Source organism: Passer montanus, unplaced genomic scaffold (genome assembly GCF_014805655.1).
Source record: "Passer montanus isolate IOZ18808 unplaced genomic scaffold, ASM1480565v1 scaffold26, whole genome shotgun sequence".
Lineage (NCBI taxonomy): Eukaryota > Metazoa > Chordata > Aves > Passeriformes > Passeridae > Passer > Passer montanus.
Window position 1 is genome coordinate 11,177,039 of NW_024367261.1, and position 23,028 is coordinate 11,200,066.

The 23,028-nt window shown below is 36.1% G+C and overlaps 1 protein-coding gene across 2 annotated transcripts in view; it reads left to right on the plus strand.

The window, feature by feature from the left end:
- Positions 1–23,028, plus strand: part of ADCY1 (adenylate cyclase 1) — a 157,174-nt gene that overhangs the window by 107,124 nt on the left and 27,022 nt on the right. For both annotated transcript variants that reach the window (XR_005627784.1, XM_039712161.1), the window contains exons 6-10: positions 544–702; positions 2,179–2,320; positions 14,768–14,923; positions 18,357–18,551; positions 20,311–20,408. Coding sequence is in view for 1 of the 2 variants with exons in the window: in XM_039712161.1 (XP_039568095.1) it covers positions 544–702; positions 2,179–2,320; positions 14,768–14,923; positions 18,357–18,551; positions 20,311–20,408 (750 nt within the window). In the remaining variant the exon portion in view is untranslated. The remainder of the gene's footprint in view (positions 1–543; positions 703–2,178; positions 2,321–14,767; positions 14,924–18,356; positions 18,552–20,310; positions 20,409–23,028) is intronic.

The window sequence follows — 23,028 nt, forward strand, 5'->3', positions numbered from 1 at the left end:
TTTTGCAGAATTATTCATCCTTTACCAGCTAGGCAGTGAAAATGTCTGAACATTAGATTTTATTTAAAGGTGCAAGACTAGCTACAAGTTGTTTAGGTGCCACTCTTACAGGAGTTTTGGAACGATATTAATGTTTATAATCACTCTGCTGTTCTTACAATGATTTGTTACTTTTGTCATTTTCTTTGTCCTGTACTCTCGTACCTGATTATTGAACCAATTAGAACATAGTAGATTGGGAATAATTATTTATACATTGGCAATCTCAATTAGTGCTTCTTTCCTCATATAAATGGTCAAGAAATTTAGAAATACTGATATTTTGGTTTACACAGTAATTTAAATATAACCAATAAATTCTTTTTAATTGCAATTAGGGCTTTGAAACTAGTGAAGGTAGAGAACAGTACCTGAATATAGCATTTCAGGTTTTATAAGACCCTTTCTATTCAGTCATGTATAAATATATGTGTTAATTTTGGGAGGAGAGAAAATGAAGAGCAGTCGTCATCTAAATATTATTTCTGATGCTGTCCATTACAGATCTGTTGCAGAAGCCACAGAGGTTGATCTCAACATGAGAGTTGGATTGCATACAGGCAGGGTGCTTTGTGGGGTCCTGGGTCTCCGAAAATGGCAATATGATGTCTGGTCAAATGATGTGACATTAGCTAATGTAATGGAAGCTGGAGGACTGCCTGGGTAAGTCTGAAAAAAAACCATAGGGAAAAAAAATAGAAAACGCTATAGGTGAAGAATTTCTTCAATTTTTTAAGGCATTTGCAACATAATTGCTATTGATGAAAAGGATTGTGTTTGGCAAGAGCAATCAATGCATTATGTGATTTATCCTGTGGAATTTTCCCAATGATCTTGATATTTGTATAATCAATAGCTTAGATTAGAAGTAAAGCATTTTCAAGCAAAATTGGTTTTGGAAGTTGCTGGATATAAAAAGGAGGAATGAGACAATATTAGGAATATAAGAATGTTAGACTTTGATCATTTCATGTTACAAAAATAAAACACTGTAGCCATACCAGGAATTTTTTACCTTTACACACCTCTATAATTTTAGGGGGGAGTGGAATATCTTGCTCCTTTTACATGACCTGATTTCCAACACTAGTTGTACGCTATAGAAAGGACATACCTGTTTATGAACTCAGATATTGATGACATTTGCAAATGATACAGTAGCACATAAACCTGCAGCCAACCCATGGGGTATGTCCTGGAACTTTAAGTACTCATTGCACAGCCTCGGACACAATTTAAATACACACAGTGAACATTTGCAAAGGTGGATGGGTGTTCTGTGTGTAGCTCACATTTCGACTAGGACCTGCCATATTGTTTTTGATTTTTGTGAGATCTTGATTGCTGTACAGAAGGACAAAGGAACCAATTAATTTATTTTGTTATAATGATGAATTTCTATTTATTGCATACATCCACTTTAGATAATTTTGTCAGTGTATTTTATGGGTTCATTATCTTAAAGTTACCCAGTGGGAAAAAATCTAAACACATGTTTATAGAGGAAAGCAGAAAAATTTTTTCAGATACCTTTTCTGAAGACATTTCAAATATATGGGGTCTTTCAGGAGAAAATGTGAAATATGAAAAATGTTCAAGATAAAAAACTCAAAAATAATAGAGACTGCTGTATTGCCAAAACATAGTGAGTCAGAAAGCTGCCTACAAAACGGAGGGGATGAATGATATGAGTCAAAGATGTGAAGTGAAACAGAAAAAGAAGTTTCTGTTTTATACACAAGAGAGGTTTGGAGTGTGATGTCATAAGTTTCAAACAGCAGGATGTTTTTCCAAGCAGATGTTGAGATAAAACTTAAGAAGGCCACACAATGTAGAAGATCATGTGCAGACACTCACTTTCTACAAAACAGCAAATCTGCAAGTGTTTGGATAGTCAACAGTTACCTTTCTGTTCACTTTGCCTAAGTTTAGAAAATGCATGCAATAGAATTTTTGGCTGTGTTCAATTTGGCTAAAAGTACAAGACTTACCTTTTTTTTTTTTTATTTCAAACCTACGGTCTTGCATGTAAATTGACCTGTTGACCTCTTTATTAACTTCTGTGAGGAGTGTATTTTGGTAGCAAGAAGCTCATAATGTATCTTTGCTTTAAACAATAATGTCTAATTTTCTCTCCAGGAAAGTTCACATTACAAAGACCACCTTAGAGTGCCTAAATGGGGACTACGAGGTAGAACCAGGATACGGTCATGAAAGGAATAGTTTCTTGAAGAAGCATAATATTGAAACATATTTTATTGTGCCATCCCATCGTAGGAAGGTATGCTTATTCAGTGACACATTTTCATAATTTAAAACGAGTTCTGTGCTATTCTGAAAGCAGAGACAATGCTAGGTTGTTTTGTTGTTTGTTTGTTTGTTTCTTCCCTGAAAGCTCTTCAAACACTCTTGAAGGCCCAGCAGTTACCATTTACTCAAAATGGTAACATTTTGAGTCTCAACATGTGGTGAGGTGATGACAGTGGTTTTCCAACAGGTGCAACTATAGTCTTACCTTTCCTCCTCAACAAGTAACTGAGCACAGTCTTTTGTTCTACTGAAAAATGTTTCTTGTGACCTCAGTAGGAGTCTTGAAAGTCCATAACTGTTGTTTAAGCACTTTCAATTTGGTAAACGTTTTCTACATCATAGGAGGCTTATCTTTGAAGTTATCTATCATAACATGATAACAGGCTAAGAGAAACTTTATTGCCTTTTATGTCAGCCAGAGAATTTGGGATACAGATTTTTTCACCCTTATCTTCTGAAACTCTGTGCAAATAAGTTTAATTCAGGGACTTTAATCTTCAAGGGGAAAATTATAGTACCCGATTCTGAAAGTATTGGTCAGATTTTAAAGTGATGTCTTTATACACACCAGGTTTTTAAGCTGTCAAAACTCTATATTTGAGGGTTTTAACCATCACCTGTCTGAGAAAAACGTAACCACAAAGAAACAGGGCATCTTGAATTTCATATCTCTAATCAGTTTTTTGGTCTTAATTTGATGAGACTGAATATTTATTAAAATGTTGGGAGTCCAGTCACCAGGGTAATTTGATTTTGGGATTGAAAATCCCATTGTTTTATTCTGGAAAGGCTGCTGCAAGAGTGATTTTGTGTACTTCCTTTAAAGCATCTTCTTATTAGAGAGATGGAATTTTCTCATGCACTGTGAAAATCATGCAATTTCACATTTTGTTCCTCAGGTATATATGATTTAATTCAGTTTTAGATACTATGAAAGAGAAGAGTTGGAAAAACAGTGCGTTAAATTCTGTTTTGGCAGTCAGTGAGAGTGGATTTTAGTGGCTTTCTTGAAATCAGGACTAGCATATTTTAGGAAATCACTATTTCTTAAATTAATCAATCCCAATAATGAAGAAAATGCAAGGGAGAGTTTATTCAAGGTAGGTGTGTTGCTTATTGATGCTAGGTTGTTTGTCTTGGTTTTCTGTTGTTTTCACTCATTCAGCATTATGTATAGTTTCATTTTTATGTTGTAATTTATCAAGTTTCATTTCATATTGAGGAAATAAATAGTGGAATTTCAGGAAATTGTTCCATAGGTTGGTGCAAAAAGACAAGGAGAGACAAAAGGGAATTAATGTGACTTATACACAGAGAAACTGTGTTGTGGCAATTCTGCTAACAAAAACCAGTGACTGAGGAACAGAAGCTTAACAATCACATATGGAAGGAGGCCAGGTCAATGCATGTTTAATGTGCAAGAAGGAGAGCGTACTACTGTGAGACCACACATTTCTTTGTCTTTGCGAGATTGCTGAGAAACTGCTGGTGACTGGAGAAAGGACTGCTCAATTTGTCATAACCTACATAAACCCAGATGCCATCTTACCCATGGGTATCACTGAAGAGTCTGTGGAAATGGCAGATGCTGCTCCACAGTTTGACTAACAGTAGCTCTGGCATATATTAATGGCATGTCAGCCAAGAAAGAAATCCTTCACGAATTTTACTGGTGTTAACTGGTTTCTCCACTGGGCTCCGCAGGTCAATCAGCATGCCACTTTGCTGTTTGTCACAGTCCATCACAGCCACACCCAATCTTTGTATACTTGCGTACTGATCACTGACCACAAGCTACATAATAGCATATTTGCCTTCTAAATAAACACCTGCTGTTCCCTCCTAGCCCATTTCATTCATTGACTCTTTAGTGACATAAAAATAGAAGGCTACCCATGAAGCAGAGACAAGAAAATTTCACCTGGCGAATTCAGGTATCTTCTGGTTTAATATTGCATTCCTTCCTCTTGAACCTCAGCAGCTGAAATGCAGTTTTTTATTCTTTATATATCATCTCTGACATTAACATGAGCTGACTCAGGCAGGTATGATACCAAGTGGAATGAAAATCAATGTTATGAGCAACAGATGACCAAGAATATGTCACATTTGTAGCAAAAATAAGATCACTTGGAGTTTTGTTAAACATTATTTGTTTAGAAGACACACACCCCACATTCTTCTATATTTGGTCTGACAGGAAAATTTTTCATCACTGTCACTCTAGCCAAGAATTATAATAACAGTATAAGATGACTCATTCTTGTACCAGTTACATTTTAAATATGAACAAATTATAAATTATTCCCATCTTTTAAATCTTTCATTGAATCAGCTAACTTTTGTGATCTGGTCTGCTTGCTGATTTAATGTGAGAGTACCACTAAGCAGCCCCTGAAGGAATAAAATTCTTTTTGTTTTGTTGCACTTTTTATTTTGGCAGAGAGTATATTAGTCTATTATTATCTATCAGTCTATGCAGTCAACAGCTTATTGTCCAGCTGGAGACCAGTGGAAAATGGTGTCCCACAGGAGTCAGTGGTGAGACCAGTACTGTTCAGCATCCTTGTCAATGACATAGAAAGTGCACCTCCAGCAGATTTGCTGAGACACCAAGCTGTGTAGAGCAGTCAACACACTGGAAGGAAGGGATGCCATCTAGAGGGACCTGGGCAGGCTTGAGAGGTGGGGCTGTGTGAACCTCATGAAGCTCAATAAAGCCAGTGACAGCTGGGTCGGGGCAATTTTAAGTCCACCTACAGGTTGGTGAGAATGAATGACAATACCCTATGGATAAGAACTTGGGAGTGATGGTTGATGAAAACTCACCATGACCTGGCAGTGTACGATCACAGCCCAGAAAGCCAACAGTGCCCTGGGCTGCCTCAAAAGGAGAGTAGTCAGCAAGTCAAAGGAGATGATTCTGCCTCTCTACTCTGCTCTGTAAGACCCCACCTGGAGTTCTGTTTTGGTACCCCCACCATAAATACAAGGAATGTTGGAACAAGTCCAAAGGAGGACCATAAAGTTGGCAAGCAGACTGGAGCACCTCCCTCATAAAGATAGGTTGAGAAGAGAAGGTTGTGTGGAGACATCACACCAATTTCCAGTATCTGAAGGGGGCTTATAGGGAAGCCATAGAGAGACTCTTCAGCAGGAACTGTAGTGATGGGACAAGAAGTAATAGCTTCCAACTGAAAGAGAGTTGGTTAGGTTACTTGTTAGAAAGAAATACTTTACTGTGAGGGTGAAACAGCTTGCCCAGAGAATCTGTGCATGTTTAAACCCTGAGAGTGTTCAAGACCAGTTTGGATGGGGCTTTAAACAACCTACTCTAGTGGAAGGTGTCCCTGCCTACAATAAGGGTTTGGAACTAGATGATCATTAAGGTCCCTTCCAAACCAAACAATTTTATTATTCCATTATTATTGTTATTATTGAGTAATATTTATGCATAATTGACTGGATTACATTCAGCTCCTAAACACACTTATATAATGAATCTGATTTCCACCGGCAGATTTTTTTAATTAAAATAATATTTTTTGCTGACTTTCATTGTTAAAAACTTATGCAAAAGTGCTTTTTTAATACGTGTTCCCTGATACATACCCTGATAAAGTTAGTAGCTTTTTAAAAGCCATCACATTTCTCTTAAGTAAAGTTTGATGGTATCTTCTTGATATTTTATATTAATACTTACAGTCATGTGACCAAAATACTGCACTGAGAGAAAATTTGAAAATTTTGTTTTATGTAAGTAGACACAAATCTGACCATACACATTAATGCCTTGGGCTTTTAAAGGAAATTTGATCCAGATAGAAAAACATATCCATTTCTATTTAATATATAAATTTGAATATATTAAATATTCAAAAGATTAATTCTCCTTGCTTTAGAAACATCATTATTATCTTGATTTCAAAAAATTATAACTTTGTGAAGTATAGTAAATATTATATTTATATGGATTTTATTTCAAGATAAAAAAGTCTAGGCCATACCTCTTAATCTCAGAGCCCCTTACAAGAACTTTATAACTGTTTAGACCAGCTAAATAACTTTTTCTGCTAACGGTTTCTTGGTAACCCACCTGACTAATCCTGTTATGACTTTCAAACTGTTTGCCTAAAATTTAATTTATTTTAATTTTTTTTTTTAATAGACTGTATCTGGCTTTTATCAGAATCCTTTGTTCTTTCATTGTCAGCACTGACATTAATCAAAGCATCTTTGCTTCAGCTTTCCTAGTGGCTCCCAGAAGCACGGCAGAGGCAGGGGGCTCAGCTGGACTGTCTGCTTAATTTCTTTGGTTGCTCTAGAAAGAAGTCTGATTCTTCTGTAGTAAAACATCTCTAATGTTGGGTCCAACCTCAGTAGCTGAGTGATTTTTTACTTGGCTTCACTTCTCCGTATTTATTGCAGCAATTCACTCTGTGGAGGCACCTCTCTAGTTATGAAAGGACTCATTATTTCAAAAGCTGTGAAAACAGCCCAGCACAGCCATTTAAGTAAAATTCCTAAAGGTACTTCTACAGATAGCCGAGCAGTGATGAGAAGTGATCAAGTTTTCATGAAGGGAAAGATTTCTCAGAATGTGTTAGCTTTTACCTTTACAGAAGTTAGCCTGCCATCACTGTTACCCGTTGCCAGGTTTAAGGGAACCTGCTTCATGGTGTAACTTTGCTCCAGAGACAAGGCTCCAGAGACAAGGCAGAGATAAATACTGCTGTGTACTGTCAGCAACTGAGAGACAGGACTCCGCTTAGGTGAAAGCAAGAAGTCATTTATTGTAAAGTTGTGAAGTCGTGAAGTCATCTATTCTATCTAAAGCTCAGTTTATATACTCTTACAGCTTTGAATAAAATTTTCCAATAATAATCAATAGCAATAATCAAAAAACAATAATCACATTATTAATGTTACTTAGCAATATGCTTAACTACAATCTTACAGGTGCAGTCTTACATGACTACCTTAAAACACAGTGCTACATTCCTTTTAGCTTTCTCCTTTACATTTTTATTTGATGTTCCCATGGTTTCTGGGCCAAGGCCAAGGGCCAAGATGTCCACACCATCCACCATCTCCACAGTACTCTCTGCTCCACTGCCCAGCTGCCTCCCCATAGTGTACCATTAACAGCAATAGAGCTATGTCCAGGAATGGAGGTCATTGAGTCATAAAAATCATAAGGGAAACACTATTGATACAATTTACAAATATATTCATATGTGTCTCTTGGATTTTACAGTCTACCTCAAACATAATCAATAATTGCCTTCCAACAGATTGTAAATCACCGTATGCAAAATTTCTTTTAATGCACTAGTGAGTTATTCACCAATGGGGTATTCAAATATATTAGTTGTGGCAGTGTAAATCACATGCTATCTGCACCTACTATTTGAATAGCACAGAAAGATGGACAGTTATGAAAAACCCATGAAAGTGACTACTATATCTGTTTGCCCTTTCAAAACTAGATTTTTCTCTGAAGAGATTGACACTTCTTTCCTACCTTACCATGTACATGCAAAACCAAGCAGTCTCAGTAAATTCTTTCTGTGGCTTGGCTAGTCCTGTTTTCTTATCTGAAGTCTCTGAGCAATGCTATGCCCACTCTGAAAATCCAGGTGAATACCACTTTTTTTTCTGAATCCTCATTTAGTTATCCAGCCAGAGGGAAGTGGATGCTGGTTAGAGGTACGGTGCTCTGTGTCCTGTCTGGTTTGCTGTGTTGAATCATGCCCTAAACATTCCAATTCAGATGGCTAAAACCACAGTTTTATTTTTCCCAAAAATTAATCATATCAGAAAAAAACCCCAAAACAGTAGTCTATTTAAAAAGGGTAGTTAAAGCAATGTTTCAGGAAGAGGAAATTACTATTTTCAGTCTTTTGAATTTCAGAAAAAAATAGCTAAAAGATTGACGACTCTTAATAAGTAAACTCAGCTTAGGAGCATCCTTTGGAAAATTCTATTTAAAATGCAAAAACTCTTGAAATGTCAGAATTCTTTGGAGGAATTATCCACAGTACACACCTGTGGCATAATTTATTGTCAACTGCAGATGGATTTACAGATCAAAAGATGGATCACAACTTCTCTGACTCATGACAAAATTGGGAGAAATTCAGCAACTTGAGATTCACACAGAATCACACAGAATCAACTAGGCTAGAAAAGACCCTTGAGATCATCAAGTCCAAACTATGAACAACCACCATCATCTGAACTAGACCATAGCACTGAGTGCCACATTCAGTCTTTTCTTAAGCACCTTGAGGGCTTGTGACTCCACCACTTCTCAGGGCAGCCCTTTCCAATGCCCAATCACCCTTTCTGTATTTGTTCTAATGTGCATGCCACAGATGCAAGAAAAGTGGCAAAGGCAGTCATATCACTTTAATATTTTGTTGTTTCATCTAGCATAAACTGACGAGATTGTAAGCATCCTGCATTGCAGTCCTTACACCACAGAATAACAGGAAAACAAAATTTTCATCAGTCGTCTTGAAAAGGCAGTAGTTTTTTCTTGGAGTACATCCTTCTTTACTGATAATCGATATAGCTTTGTTGTGTGAAGTAGATTATTTGCCTTCTATATTATAATATATTACTAGGTTCTATATCTCTCCATCACCAGCCAACAGGTTTTGTCTGCTTATGTCTTTCCTGTGGCTGATTCAATTCTTTTCCCCCCAGCATGGAATGAACATTTTGCAATATAGCAGAGAAAAAACATAGATTAATGATAACGTTTTTGCTTTGTATAGATGAAATACATAGTAATTACCTGTGCTTGTCTTTTGACTTTATTGTTAATTTACTGTTAGCAACTGGAATGTTTCACAAGGAGAACTGCTTTTGGGATGCTTTCTATCATGTCTTAATAATACTCTAATTGAGCTTTTAACAATGAAAGAATTTTATGCCTATAATCCATGTATTACTAGGAGCTTTTAACAGAAGTTTGTTGGATTTTGTCTGACCTGATTAAAAGAAGAAAAAGAAGGCTACAGAAGGAAGCAACTGAGTGATATGATAGGTCTAAAATTGCTGCGCCTAATCTTTTTAATTCTTTACTTCCTTCAAAATGAAGTTCCATCTGTATTTGTGGGAAATTTCTTTCTCTGCAAAAATAATTTGATTTAATCATTCTGGTTAGGTCTGAGGGAACATACTATATTGTTCTTATATTGTGTTCTTTCTCCAGTCATGTAAAATTTGTTTTTTCCATGGAGCACTTATGTTCCAGTAAATCCACCTGTATGCTTAACAGATCCCTAAGATTTATTTTTTTTTGGCATCTGACTCTTCTAAAAATATTCCGTTTACTTTTTTTCAAGGAAATTTTTATAGTTCTTGTAAGTTGTGAATTTTCTGGACAAATAGATTCTGATGATATTTTTACTTAAGTGACTGTATGCTTACCAGTCCTGGGCACAAACTGAAGACTTCCTCTTGCCAAGTGACAGCTACTTTTAGCTGCTGCTGCTACCATGACTGTGAGAGTACAGGGGTGGTATTTCTGCTTAGTGGGTCACAGCTTTTTCCAAGGAATTTAACTAGAGAGTTGAATGCATAATTTGGGTGTTTCAGATTTGGGTGTTTTCAGATATACCCTAGATATACCTTAGCAGAGCCGATTTAACAGATAGGCACACAGCCATTCAGTGGAAGCTCTAACTTGTATCTGGACAGGGGCTGTTCTGTGCCTGAGACTTGTGTTGTTGGAATAAACAAACTCAAACACTGGAAATAAACTGCTTGTGTTACTAACCAGCAAACACAAACAGAAGAACACTGTGTTGCAGAGTGTACTGCTCTACATCCTCAGGATTGCTCCTGCTGTAGCTATGAAGTTGCTAGTGCATCATCATCAGTGTGAAAGCTTGCAGTTTGGGCTGTCAGTGATAGAATTAGTTACATGCTCTAGTATCGTTTTCTCTTTTTTCTTCCTCCATAAATGTGGAATCTTTACAAGGAAAGATGTGGGGCACTGGTAGAAGACTTTTCTGTTGTCAATCTCCTAGACATTGGTTTTGCCTTTACAACTGCTAAAAACTCTTTCTACATCTGTGTCGAGAAAGTGGTTACACTATTCTGAATTTTAAAATTTAGTCTTATAGAAGCTATATTTGCCGGTAAAATCCCTAATACACTTTCTTATTGGATAGCTGAGGTGTGAGAAGTAAAATGTATCATAAGGGCAGTAGAAAAAAATGTCTGATGATTTTAACTATAGGAAGATGGAACAAAAAGAAAAAAAAATGTGCTCATCTATCTTAGGACAAAATGTCTTGAAGATAATAATGGAACAAATACTACCACCAAGAGACATGCTCCTGCCTGCCTGAAGATAGAAATCACATACAACAGACACAGTGCTACAGCATTTATGTTTTCTGTAAATGTGTTTTGAATGACATAAGTATCTTCTTTCCCTTGCCAATTTATGCACTGAGGTTGAATATAGTCAGGGAAATAACAGTCTGCTGACACTTCTGAGAATCTCAGATGAGCACCAGTTAAGAACTATCATAATATTACATGACATTCAATCAATGGGGGTTTTTAAAAAGGATTTGAGTCAGTGCTTGTTTGTTTTCTGCATCCACAAAGCTGTATGTAGTCCTGCCTGCTTTCAGAGTTCTCTGCTAGAAAAGTCCAGTTCTTAATCTTATTTGTCAGCTGTGTTGCAGCAAACAACCAACCTTTCCTAAAATTATGACCTAAATGAACAGTGAACAGAATTGGAGATGATGCCAAGGATCAAAAAGACATGAGAAAGTAAAATACATTGACAAAATGAGCTGGAATGGGAATGCTGCAGTCCAGCTTTCTTGTAATACTGGCCTGGAGCAAGATCAGAGGAAAAGCAGAGTGAAAGATGCTGGGGTTGAGTTGTTCATTCAGAGAGGGTTTTTTAAGTCTGTTTTAACAGACTGTTTTGCATTTCTTGGTTTTATCATAGACTTAGAGCAGAAGTTGAGATTACTTAAATATTCCACTGAGTTGACTGTGTCAAAAGTGTTGTTCTGTTGTAAAAGCAAGAATAAAAAAGGGATATGATTTGTGAGATGAAGATGAGAGAGAATTCCTTTGTATTATAGATATTGTGTATATATAGTAGTAGAATGAAAAATCCTCCGTCCCAGTGCAGAATCTACATGTCTAAATTTCTAATGTCTAATCTAAATGTCCTGAAACCACTGGATTAAAAAAAAAAAACAAAAAAACCAAAACAAACCAACTAAAAAACATCTCAACCAATCAACAAAAATTATAAATAAAATTATATGGATCTGCTGAGAACTATCAGTGTGTCCAATTTGTGTGTATGCAGTGTCCTTTGAGTGGCTGTGTTCTTGGCCAGCCATGAAGTACAGTTGCTACACAGTACATGTGCTCACAAATATTCATAGTACTGCTCACCATCTGAATTTGGATGGGGCCTTTGGAGGTCAAGTGGTCAACCTCCTTGCTCAAAGTAGGGCTTGGCTTTGCAGTCAAAGTGCTGAGTGTTTCCCTGACTGACAGCCTCTTGAGGCATGATCATCCTCACAGCTAAACTTCTTTGCATCAAATCAGAGTTTCTCTTGCTACAGACTCTATTCATTGTGTCTTGGTTTGTTTTTTTTTCTGAGTAGTATTCAGGATTTTTCTGGCTCTGTCTTCTCTGCAACTACTACTTAAGTGGTTAAAGAAAGCAAGTAGATCCCTCCTTAGCCTTCTCTTCTTCCAGCTAAATGAGTTAAATTCCCTCAGGTTCTTGCATGTCGTACACTTGAAAACCTAATTGTTTCGGTAAACCTTTGCTAACCTCACTCCAGTTTGTCATTGTTTTTCTTTGAAGGGGGATCTCACACAACTCCATTTTTTTCAGTGACCTGAGCTGAAATTCCTATTTAACTCTGAAACAGCTGGAAAAAATTCACTATATTTCCAACACATAAAGGGTGTATACTGCTGGTGTATTATCTGCTTGTAAGATTTCTAAGCTAAAAGAAACCAGTCGATGGTAAGAGCTAAAACTGTTCTACATACTGATTTGAAGATAAAGTTGGGAAACTGAATAAAAACATGTGGTTGGAGAAAAGTCATGTTGGTGGCAGGGCCACAGTTTGGAGCCCATTCCAAGTTTTCAAGTTGCAGGTTCTTCTGAGAAAAGCATCTGTTATAAGAAAGTTGCATGGAGGAAAGTCTAAATTCTTCTCTATTCATAGGATTTCAAATCCTTGTAGGAGGATATAATCATGAACCTTTCACAATCATACTTTCTTGGATCTTTTGCTACTAAGATGCTCTACCTATTCTTTGCCAGTCTTGTATCTATAGTGTAGCATTTCCACAATGAAGGTTGTTAGGAAGCTTTTGTGAGTCTCTGAATTTATTTAAAATCATCATTTATTTAAAATCATCAAAATTGTTGACTTAATTAATGCAGTGTCCACTGTGAAAGGTTTGAGCAAAGAGTTAATGATCTCTCGAGATATGGTCCACATGTAAATTTCTGAAAATGAAATTAAATGCAAAACTGGAGGGAGTTTCAAAAAAGTTTCTCTTTTTTGTTGTATCATAATGTTGATAGAGAGACTTTGTAAAATATGTAGAACTTCTAGGTGAATTATGGCTATATTAGGAAGATTTGTAAGTGGAATACTTCTCAAAAATGTATGTTTTGGATGTTGGGAATTGTAGCTCAAAAATTGATCATATCTGCTATGCTCAACCTAACAACTATCTACTTGGTGTCCTTAGGAATACCTAAAGGATGATTAGTATGTGAATATCCTTGTACAGTATCTTCTATACAATTCAGTGGTAAGTCTTCTGCCAGAAAGCCCTTGAAAGAAAGGGTTCATATTGGGCATCTCTTCACACAGGCTATTGTTAAACTACCACTTACACAAGTGACTATGCACTAGATACACAAATGTCCTTTCAGATTTCAGCTGCTGACTGTGCAGGGTAGTGCAGTGATGCTGACTGGCTTCAGCCAGTCTTCCAGTGTACAATAAAGCACCTGGGTGCCTTTGCACATTTGAAGCCTGTCACATGTTGAGAGCATGGCTGCTAGGAAAAAAATAACAAGTGCAACACTGAGGTCATTATTGTGTTTCATTGCCATTGTGTAACTGACTAAACAAAGTATTGGAAGTTCAGTGATGTATAACCTTGATTTTCCAGAAAATGCAAGTGCATGACTGTATGTATTAAACATAACAATAAGCCAATATCTGAGATGCCATTCAGAATATAATCAGTGTCATTTGCCCTGCCCGTCTAAATTTAGTTGTCCAAGAAAACATGCATTAAACAAATGCTTTCAGGTTTTTCCTTCATTCTTTGATCATTGAAATGATGATGTAAACTTCTCTAGTAAATCATAGTATTGTGAATAATGCACAGCAAATTCTCATTGTCATTTGTGGACTTTAGTAGCATTTGAATAAAGTTTTTGGAAGTGATTTGCTGTCTTTTGTACCTAGGAAAACAAAGGACCATATCCCCTGTACTTTTTTATTTTGTTGATCCAGAAGAAATTTTACAAGCTTGAATTCACATACTGAGGAGGCATGGAGTCCTGCCATGTTTCTCATTATCACTTTCCACATGCCAGAAGGATGAATAAGTTTGGTATAAAAATGGAGGATATAATATCGTGATCTGAGAAAGCAGCTGAGCATGTGCTAGGGCTTTACTGAAGTCAGCAGTTGTTAAATACATGCTTAAGAGTTAACCAAGGAAATATATGTCCTTGCTGAACTGAGAGCCCCATGGTAAAAGGAATAGATTATATTTAACCCTTTGAGAGTATTTCTGTGTTTCTTCTTGCTTTGTAGAAATAAGATGTGACTTATAACCTCAATGCCTCAAACCCTCCTTTTAAGACATATATATATATATATCTATATAGATATATCTTTAAAGCAAAAGTTATTCTCTTCAGATTTTAATGCACTTCGTATGGCTGAAGTAACAAAATAAGGAACAAAGACTGAAATTATATATTTTTAACATCAATTAATAAAAATGCTAATTGCCTCCTTATTTTCCCTGTATTTTCAAAAATTATTTTAATATTAAAGAAATGCAAATATTGCTTCTTTTATGAGTCTGTCATTAATGCACTTTTTTTTATAGCTCACATTTCTAAGAAAAGAACAGTTCCAAATTGTTAAGTATGAGTTTACATCAAGTCTGTTTGATAGATTCTTTACATCTCATGTGGAAGAAAGATGAAGTAATTCGCATTTGCAAATGTGAGATGTTTATCAAAAAACATTGCTTCTTGACTAGAGTATTACTTTGTTCTGACCATGAGGGGGTACAAATGCCTGCAAGTGTTTATGTCTGCATGGGAATGCAATGTCTTTGTTATAAATATTATTTTTCTGACCAACAGATATTTCCTGGACTGATTCTCTCAGACATTAAGCCTGCCAAAAGAATGAAGTTCAAGACAGTCTGCTATCTGCTTGTTCAGCTCATGCACTGTCGCAAGATGTTCAAAGCGGAGATCCCTTTCTCCAACGTCATGACGTGTGAGGATGATGATAAGGTAGTCCATGTGGGCCAAGTGTACTCTTTGGGCATCAATTCCAGGACTGCCTCAAGCAGACCATCTTTGAGAACATAGGGGATGATGTTATGAACTGATAAAGATTATGATGTTCCTGCTGGAGCTAGAAAAATATAATTCCCACAGTAAAAACCAAATTCAATTATAAAAGCCCTCACATTTGGAGCTGCTCTTGGAAAAGCCAGCATAGGTGTCCTATATGGCTTCTATTAAGGGCTTTTTTCACAGGTGCTGGAATTTCTGAGGCTGTTTCCATTCTTTTAAACATATATTCTTTTGCATCTTTTGTCCATCCCAGTCTGAAGTTGATGGTGACAAATGCAAACCAACAGAATAATTTTGTTTCTCCAGATAGTTCTCTGAAATATGAAAGGCAACTGATTAGACAAAACCCCTCTTTGTCCATAATACATATCCTAAACATAAAAGTTCCTAATACAGATATAAATTCCACTTTCTTGGATGCCTGGTAATTCCATACATCAAAACTCTTTACATACTAGTAGCCTGGTTTGCTTCTTTTCTGCATATGAACCTACCTGTAAATTTATGGATAAAATGGTGGCAGTTGCTCGTTCCATTTTCTTTGACAGCAGGTGGCAATATTACACTGGTCACTCCATCACTGAGTGGTGGCATGTGAGCACTGGAATCAGTAATTCAGTTTGACTGATTGCTTCATATTTTTTCTTTTTTTTCATTTATTGAAGTCTCAGTCTAAATCTTACTTTCAGAAAGAATTTGAACTTTCATATTTTGAGTTTTATATGTGCTTGTGTTTTGTCTGCAGAAAAGGGGGAGAAAAGTCAATTAGTTCCTTTTAAAAACAGTTTCCATGAAGACTTTCAGAAACTCCAGATTTAATTTTGAAATTGGCCATGTACAAGGCCTTCCAATTGGGATGTAGTGCTATGTTTGCATACTTGAAAAAAAAAACCCTACACATTCTTTGAAGGATATGCAATACTTTACATTGTGTCTTGTGTACATGTATGTATAAATATGGTAATATACACAGAAAATACCCATGTGGATTTCTTAGTGATCTGATGAAATTTTTTCATGCCAGAACATCGGCATTGAAGTTCTACAATGCTATCAGTAGCAGAAACTGTTGTTCTGGGCTTTTTGTATCTTTTATGTAAGACATCATGGATTTGTATTATATGATGGTAATATAAATACACTGTGTTACAATGTAGGGTTTCTTTAGAGTTTTCAGCACACAAATCATGTAAATAAAGTAAAACATGTGGGGTCTTTAAAGGCTTTGAAGCCAGCGCGTTTTTGAGAAACATAAATACCGGATCTTGATCATATGTAAGTCAATTGTGCAAAATAATGGTAGAGGTAAAAATAAGAGACCTAGAGGAAATAATTATATGTAAGAAACAGCTTTTTTATTGAGAATAGAATCTTTAACCCTGTTTCAATATGGCAGAATACATAAGAAAATTTATTCCATATATCAGAATAACACCCATATTCATCTACCTTCATTTCAGGTTTTAATGCAAAGAAACATTTATTTAAATACTGTTTTCCTCCTCCCTGTTGTTATACTATAGGCTTAAATTTGAATTGTAAAAAATCCTTGAAGATGTATATCTGCTGTAACTAATGCAATATATATGTTAACTAATTATAGTTTATTGAGAGCAAAATTGTCTACTTCTGACACAGAAATTCCTGTTCCTATTATTTTCCAAAAAGCACTCAATTTCCTTACAAATTACTGATACAAATGTTTTTTCAATAAAACAAATTTCTCTCGGTTTAGAAACACTGAAATTTGGTTGCCAATTTAAGCTCTCTAATCAATGTGTGTTCCTAAGATTATTTTTTATGTTGAAACAATTAGCTCTTACACCAAAGACAATTTACCAGGTAATGGGATCTGATAGCTTGAAGAAAAATGTGACCTTATAAATGTTTACTGCTGGTGTAACCTCCTGTCTACATATAAAGCCAGCAAAGCAAGGCTTGAAAAGCTACTTTGTCTTTACAAGGGTCCGTTTTTCTTCTCAAACAGAAAAGTAAGGTATCAGTCAGCAGATAACCCTTCTCACTATTTATAAGGATTTAGATATAATATAATATAATATAATATAATATAATATAATATAATATTAATAAGCTATGTAAGCTAATCAACTGCAAGAGTTCACAATTTGTTCACTGATGAGGTACTCCTAAGTATTTCTTGTGAAATAAAAAAAGAAACTGCTATTCCTGCAAGATTACTTAGATAGTGATCACCATCTTTTTAACCATCTGGATCAAAAGAATATGTTGTTGTATAGCCTCTAGAGTGGGTATTTAGGACTGAGTATTCTGAAGAGGGAAATTTTGTTTTCTTCTTTAACATCTTTCTGGCAGACTCTACTTATATTCTGAGTAGACTTGATATTTCATGTTTTGAACTGTCTTGAGCTCTGCAGATGCTACATAAAAAAATATTCCTTTAACTTTACAGAAGTAGTAGAACTTGCTTAAGCTTTGCTGTCAAAATTCTTCTGGGAAGTAGGCTTGACCCCTGTCCAGGCACAGAACAGATCTAGCCATAATGGTTTAGATTAAAGTGCCCTCAACTGGAGGATGCCACCAGTGTGGCTGAGATGCTGCTCACTATGTACTGAATTCTCTCTGTGAAAAGTGAGACAGCTTGTTTAAAATCCCTTTCAGTTATGCTCGCTGATAAATCTTTTCCACTGGAAAGGACTATGAGTAATTACCTTATAGTTGTGCTGTCTTAGCCTTGGAGGAACCAGTTAGGCACGGGTTAGTTCTTTTGATTTGTTGGATGGCTCTATCTGGATCTGCAAGTGCACTTAAGGCATACTCAAGAGATCTTAACAAGACAGACAGTTGGGTGAGTTAAAGATAACAACACTTGCGATTTCAGACTCTCTGTAGTCACACGTGGTCGTGGTCATTGTTCAAGACTTTAAGGCAAACTATCTTTTTGAAACACGTATTGTTACCTAGACAGTAGGACTTTTCTTGTGTAATGAAGAGCCTAGTTATCTTGTCTTCAAGATGTCCAGAGCTTCATGTCTTCTGTCAAGAAAACAAACCAATATAAAACAATTTTGCAAGGTAAAATAATGCTACTGGGTACAAACTGATTATTTCCTCAGTGGCAGAGGAGTATCAGGGGCATATGTGAAAAGAATTTCCGGATTAAAGTCTTGGAATGAAGTAGGAGTTTTCTCTTTGATTTGAATGATATCAGGATTTCAGGTAAGGAATTTTAAAAAGGTGAATTAACATAGAGATAAGAACTCTGTCTTTTGTAGTTGCTCTGCTTAATGAATTCCACATCCTCTCTGTGAGCTTGAAGTAATATGAACAGCATTGTAAAATCTCAGTGCTAATAAAATCTGTGCTTCTTTCTTCATCCATATTACAGAGGAGAGCATTAAGGACAGCCTCTGAAAAACTCAGGAATCGTTCCTCTTTTTCTAACAATATTGTATACAACACTCCGGGAACTCGAGTGAACAGATACATCAGCCGCTTGATAGAGGCCCGGCAAACTGAGTCTGAGATGGCTGACTTGAACTTCATTACCCTGAAGTATAAGCAAACTGAGCGTGAAAATAAAGTAAGGGAGTTTTAAAATTATTTTTACTGATTTCACTGACCATAAGCCAGCTAGCATTAGGGTTTTTGTTTGGGTTTCATGCAATGTTTAAATTCCACTCACTATTTTTAAATACTGCACTGGACTGTCTCTCAGTTAAGAGGATGACGTTATCTCTACCTTTATGGAAACGCTTGAAAGGGATAAAAAGAAAGATTGGTATTTGTGGTAATCACATATCCTCTGAACAGAGAGAGACGTAGTTCTCTCCCAGTATTTTCCTGAGAAGCTGTGAAAAAGTTCAAAGAAAATGCGAAAAAAATTCTTATCTCCATTTGCTGCACCTGTTTTTGTGCACATGTGGAATGTGTTTATGGAGATTGATTGGAAAAGGGTGGTATCTTAATTGGACACTGGATGGTGTTTGGATTGATTAACCAGTTAGGTTAATGCTGTATCGGACTGTCTGTAAGGGTTACAAGTTTCTTAAGAGTATAGTATAATACAGTATAGCTTAATAAAGCAATTGATCAGCCTTCTGAAATCATGGAGTCCATGCTCATTATTCCCCATTCAGGGGACCATTGCCACGATAGGTATTGTCCTACTTGTCAGGATCCTGCCCCATGTTATATATCCTGTGTTTTGGTCTTTCGTTTCCTTCTCCAAAATCAATCGCTTGTTTAATGCTGTCTCATTGCAATGTGTCTACCTACTCAGTCATATGCTTTGCAGAAGTGTTATTGACAAAAAGATGAATAGGTAGCCTGATAAGTATTGATCCAGAAATTCTAGAAAATTAAAAAAAAAAAAAATCCCCAAACATTAACTCTCTGGACAACGTTGCAATATTATACCGGTGTGGCAGTGCTGAAAGCAGGGGATTTTCTCAGACTGTACAAGCATGCATATCAATTAACAATTGTTCCTACCTTGTAGGAGTATTTTTTGTGAATACAAATTATTTGTATCTACAGCCTTTATGTGTTTGAAAAACAAAAGTGGTATGGTTTTGAATTAATTTGGCATTAACATTTATTTTTCCACTGTAAGTCACTATATAGTCTAAGATTTCAGGTCACTTCTGCTTCAAGTTAGAAGGCTGTGTGCCATACTGGATCAAATTTTTTTAAGGTTTGAAGCATAAATTTTGGATTCAAGTTTCCAAAGTAATTTATTATTAGACTGTAACATTTTTCTTTCAAAATAAAAAGTCTCTTTGGGTGTAAATGATATTGAACTTTGGGTCTTTCTGAGAAAACATTTTCATGTTTCGACCCCTAGAAAGCTTCCTCTTGTTAATACTGTAGCTTAGTGGAATCAGGAACAGTACCTGCTCCAAACTGAGCCCATGTATCTATCTCATTAGTACCTGCCTCCAAGTCCACTCATTAGAGTCCTGTCCTGAGCAGCTAAGGTGACAGGACTTTTTGAAAGCAGCACCAGGGAGTCTATGGCCTTTTACTGTGATGAGTAAAAGAGGGAGGGCCACCCCCTTCTGGCACAAAGTGGCTGACTTTTTTTCTCAAAAAGATGAACTTATATCTGAGCCTAAACCAGTTTTAACTAGTTACAAGGTGAAAGAGAAGTCTGTCAAGGAAAATCTTGTGTAGATTTCCCTCATCTGTCTTTTCAGTGTGAATTAAGCCATCATGTTTTTAACTAAGTAGGAGCTTGTTTTATTTTAGGATACAGTTCTTTCTTACTGAGAATGGACAAGTGTGGGTATCTGGGTATATATGAAATACTTACTGTCTTCACTTCTTCCTTTCTTTAACAGTACCACCAGCTTCAGGATGAGTACTTCACCAGTGCTGTAGTTCTCTCACTAATTCTAGCTGCCTTATTTGGCCTTGTCTACCTTCTAATAATACCACAGTAAGTTTCTTTCTTTTGCCATCATAACTCAAAGTGGAACATCCTCAGACATCCTGCACAGGTCAAAAATTACAGTCTTTGGAACAAGAATGGGGACCTCACATGGGAGATTCTCTGTTAGTATACCCCTCAGTCTACTTGTTATCTCTTTCATTCGTCCACAGGAGACATTTTTCACTATATTTTTTTTCTTTTGTAGTAGTGTATTTAGAGGAAATTTATACATTTCAGTGTTTATTTAAACATTCAGTGGTTATTTCTAACTTATTGAAAGCATTTCTGCATTACAAACAAAGGTGTTACTGCAGCTTTTCTAAATGTGTTTGTGTTACTTTGGGTTAAGTACTTCAGGTATTGATAGCAACAGAGAAAAAACCCTGCAGAATTTAATGGGAACAAAGTACTGAAAGTACCCATCCAGCTGCATTGAGGCCTGCATTTATAGCATTCATTGAAGTTTTTGGTATCAACACTATCTCTACATAAACTGCCTAGTGTGTATTTTGGCTATGCACATATAACTTGCAGTCCAACTTTGACTTCACTTAATTAAACATAAGTAAACATAATAAAATGATATGTTTGGGAGGTGTCCTATGCCTATTGTTGAGTGATTAGTTAGTGATTACCTCAGATTTTGTCAGTTCTATATGAGTGCTTACTAAAGAAAAAATAATTAGACCACTTTCAAACCTAGAGGTAGATAGAATTGTGTATGTTATAAAATTATGAATAATGAACTTTTATCAGATTAGAATATCAAAGCATTAAAAATAAACTTTACTCACTTTTATAACTGCTTCAGTGGGAATAGAACTGGCCACAGGATAATGCTTTTGAAAATTCCATTTAAATTATGGTATTTTCTATTCACAAATCCCCAGTTAGAATAATACTTCTGTATTCTATTATTTCTAGTTGAAAGATTGAAAAACAGTTTCTTCACTTTGATAAAATAGAAACACTTATTTGTAATATAGTACATTTCATCTAAAGAATTCAAAGTAACTCAGTCATCATTTACATCATTTCCAGACTAATGACTCTGCTGACTAATTGGAGCATGATTAAGAAGTCTTTCACCTTCTTCTTCAATAAGACACAACTGCAGTACACAACAGTTTTGAACAAGTAGAAACAAAGTGTATTAGCGTAGTTGAAACTACAATGAATTTCCAAGAATCATATAATAACCTTTCAAAAAAATACTGTCACTTAAAAACAGATGGGCAGAGATTCAATTTAAGAAGTGATCTGACAGACACACAAGCTCCAGAAGAATATCACTACAGAAGGTAATGAAATGGACTGGGTTAGTTAAAGAAGCCACTCACTGAATGCTCCTAAGTTCTTTCTTCCAGTGGCTGAGTGGTGGCTTCATATAGCCAAATTCTTCTTGGGCTCTTCCCTTGCTGTGACACAGATGCAAACATGAGCTAAATTATTTAAAAATTTAAAACTTTGAAAGTATAGGAAAATTTCCCCTCTTTCCAGAGTTTGGAGCTTTAAGCTGTTATTTAGATTGCCAAAGTAGTTATATGTATGGCAAGAGAATGCAAAAGCCAATACCAGGCTTGTGATATGTTACCCTAATGGGAGAAGTTATATATCACAATCTTTCAAGGAGGAGGCTGATCATCTAGACAAGAAAATGTTATAGGAAAGTCAATTACTGCATAGATATACAGGAATCAATAAGCTTGCTATTCTCACAATTCTTATCATTTGAGCAAAACAGCTTCTCAACTATAGACACATTTTATATTCCCAGATGGAGGTGGTCAATGTAAGGCTATGTTCCTGTCAACCTAAGCTGTCCAATTATGAAGGCACATACACAGTGTAGCTGCTAAAAGCCCTGACTATGAACCCTTCTAATGTCAGTTTCTGTGTTTACTTACTAAAAAAAATAATGTAGCCCTTTTTAGATGCCAACCCGAATGTTTGTCAGGGTCCCACTCAGCACTACTGTCACTTGTCAGCTATTGCTGCGTTACAAGATGTTGTTGCAGACATGTCCACTGCATTCTTTTCTAGCATGCTACCATCCTGAATACAAGGGAATTCTCTAAAGGCATGAGACCCTGCCTTGATTAGTACTTGTATTCAGAGTCCACACTAACAACACCCGGAGGCACATTCCCATTCTGGGTACACACATTACACCACAGAATTCTCCCAGTTCCTGTATCAGTATGAACTGTTACATTAATTTGAAATCAAAGTCAAATAGTTAGAAACTCAACAGGAGAATTGCACACTTCTGCTGTTAGAAACCCTGTATAAACAATCTTTTCCCAGTAATTGTCAAGGGCACTGATACATAAATGCCTGAATCCATTGCTCAGATGGCTTCTGGACTGACTGGTTTGTTCTCACAATTTAGAAAAGAAGGTGTGAAGATCATATTATGCTGCTGTCATACAGCCTTGGCATGGGACCAGGCTGTCCCTGAGCAGAAATCAAATGCACCCACACTGTGGACTAACTTTTGTCAGCTTGCTCATATTCATAAAATACTTTTCCAAAAGAAGTTTTCTGGAGAAAGTTCTTGGTTTTCACCCTTCTTGTCATTAAGAACAAGCCTATTTTGATAGATCAGAAGAGGGAAGATTAAGAA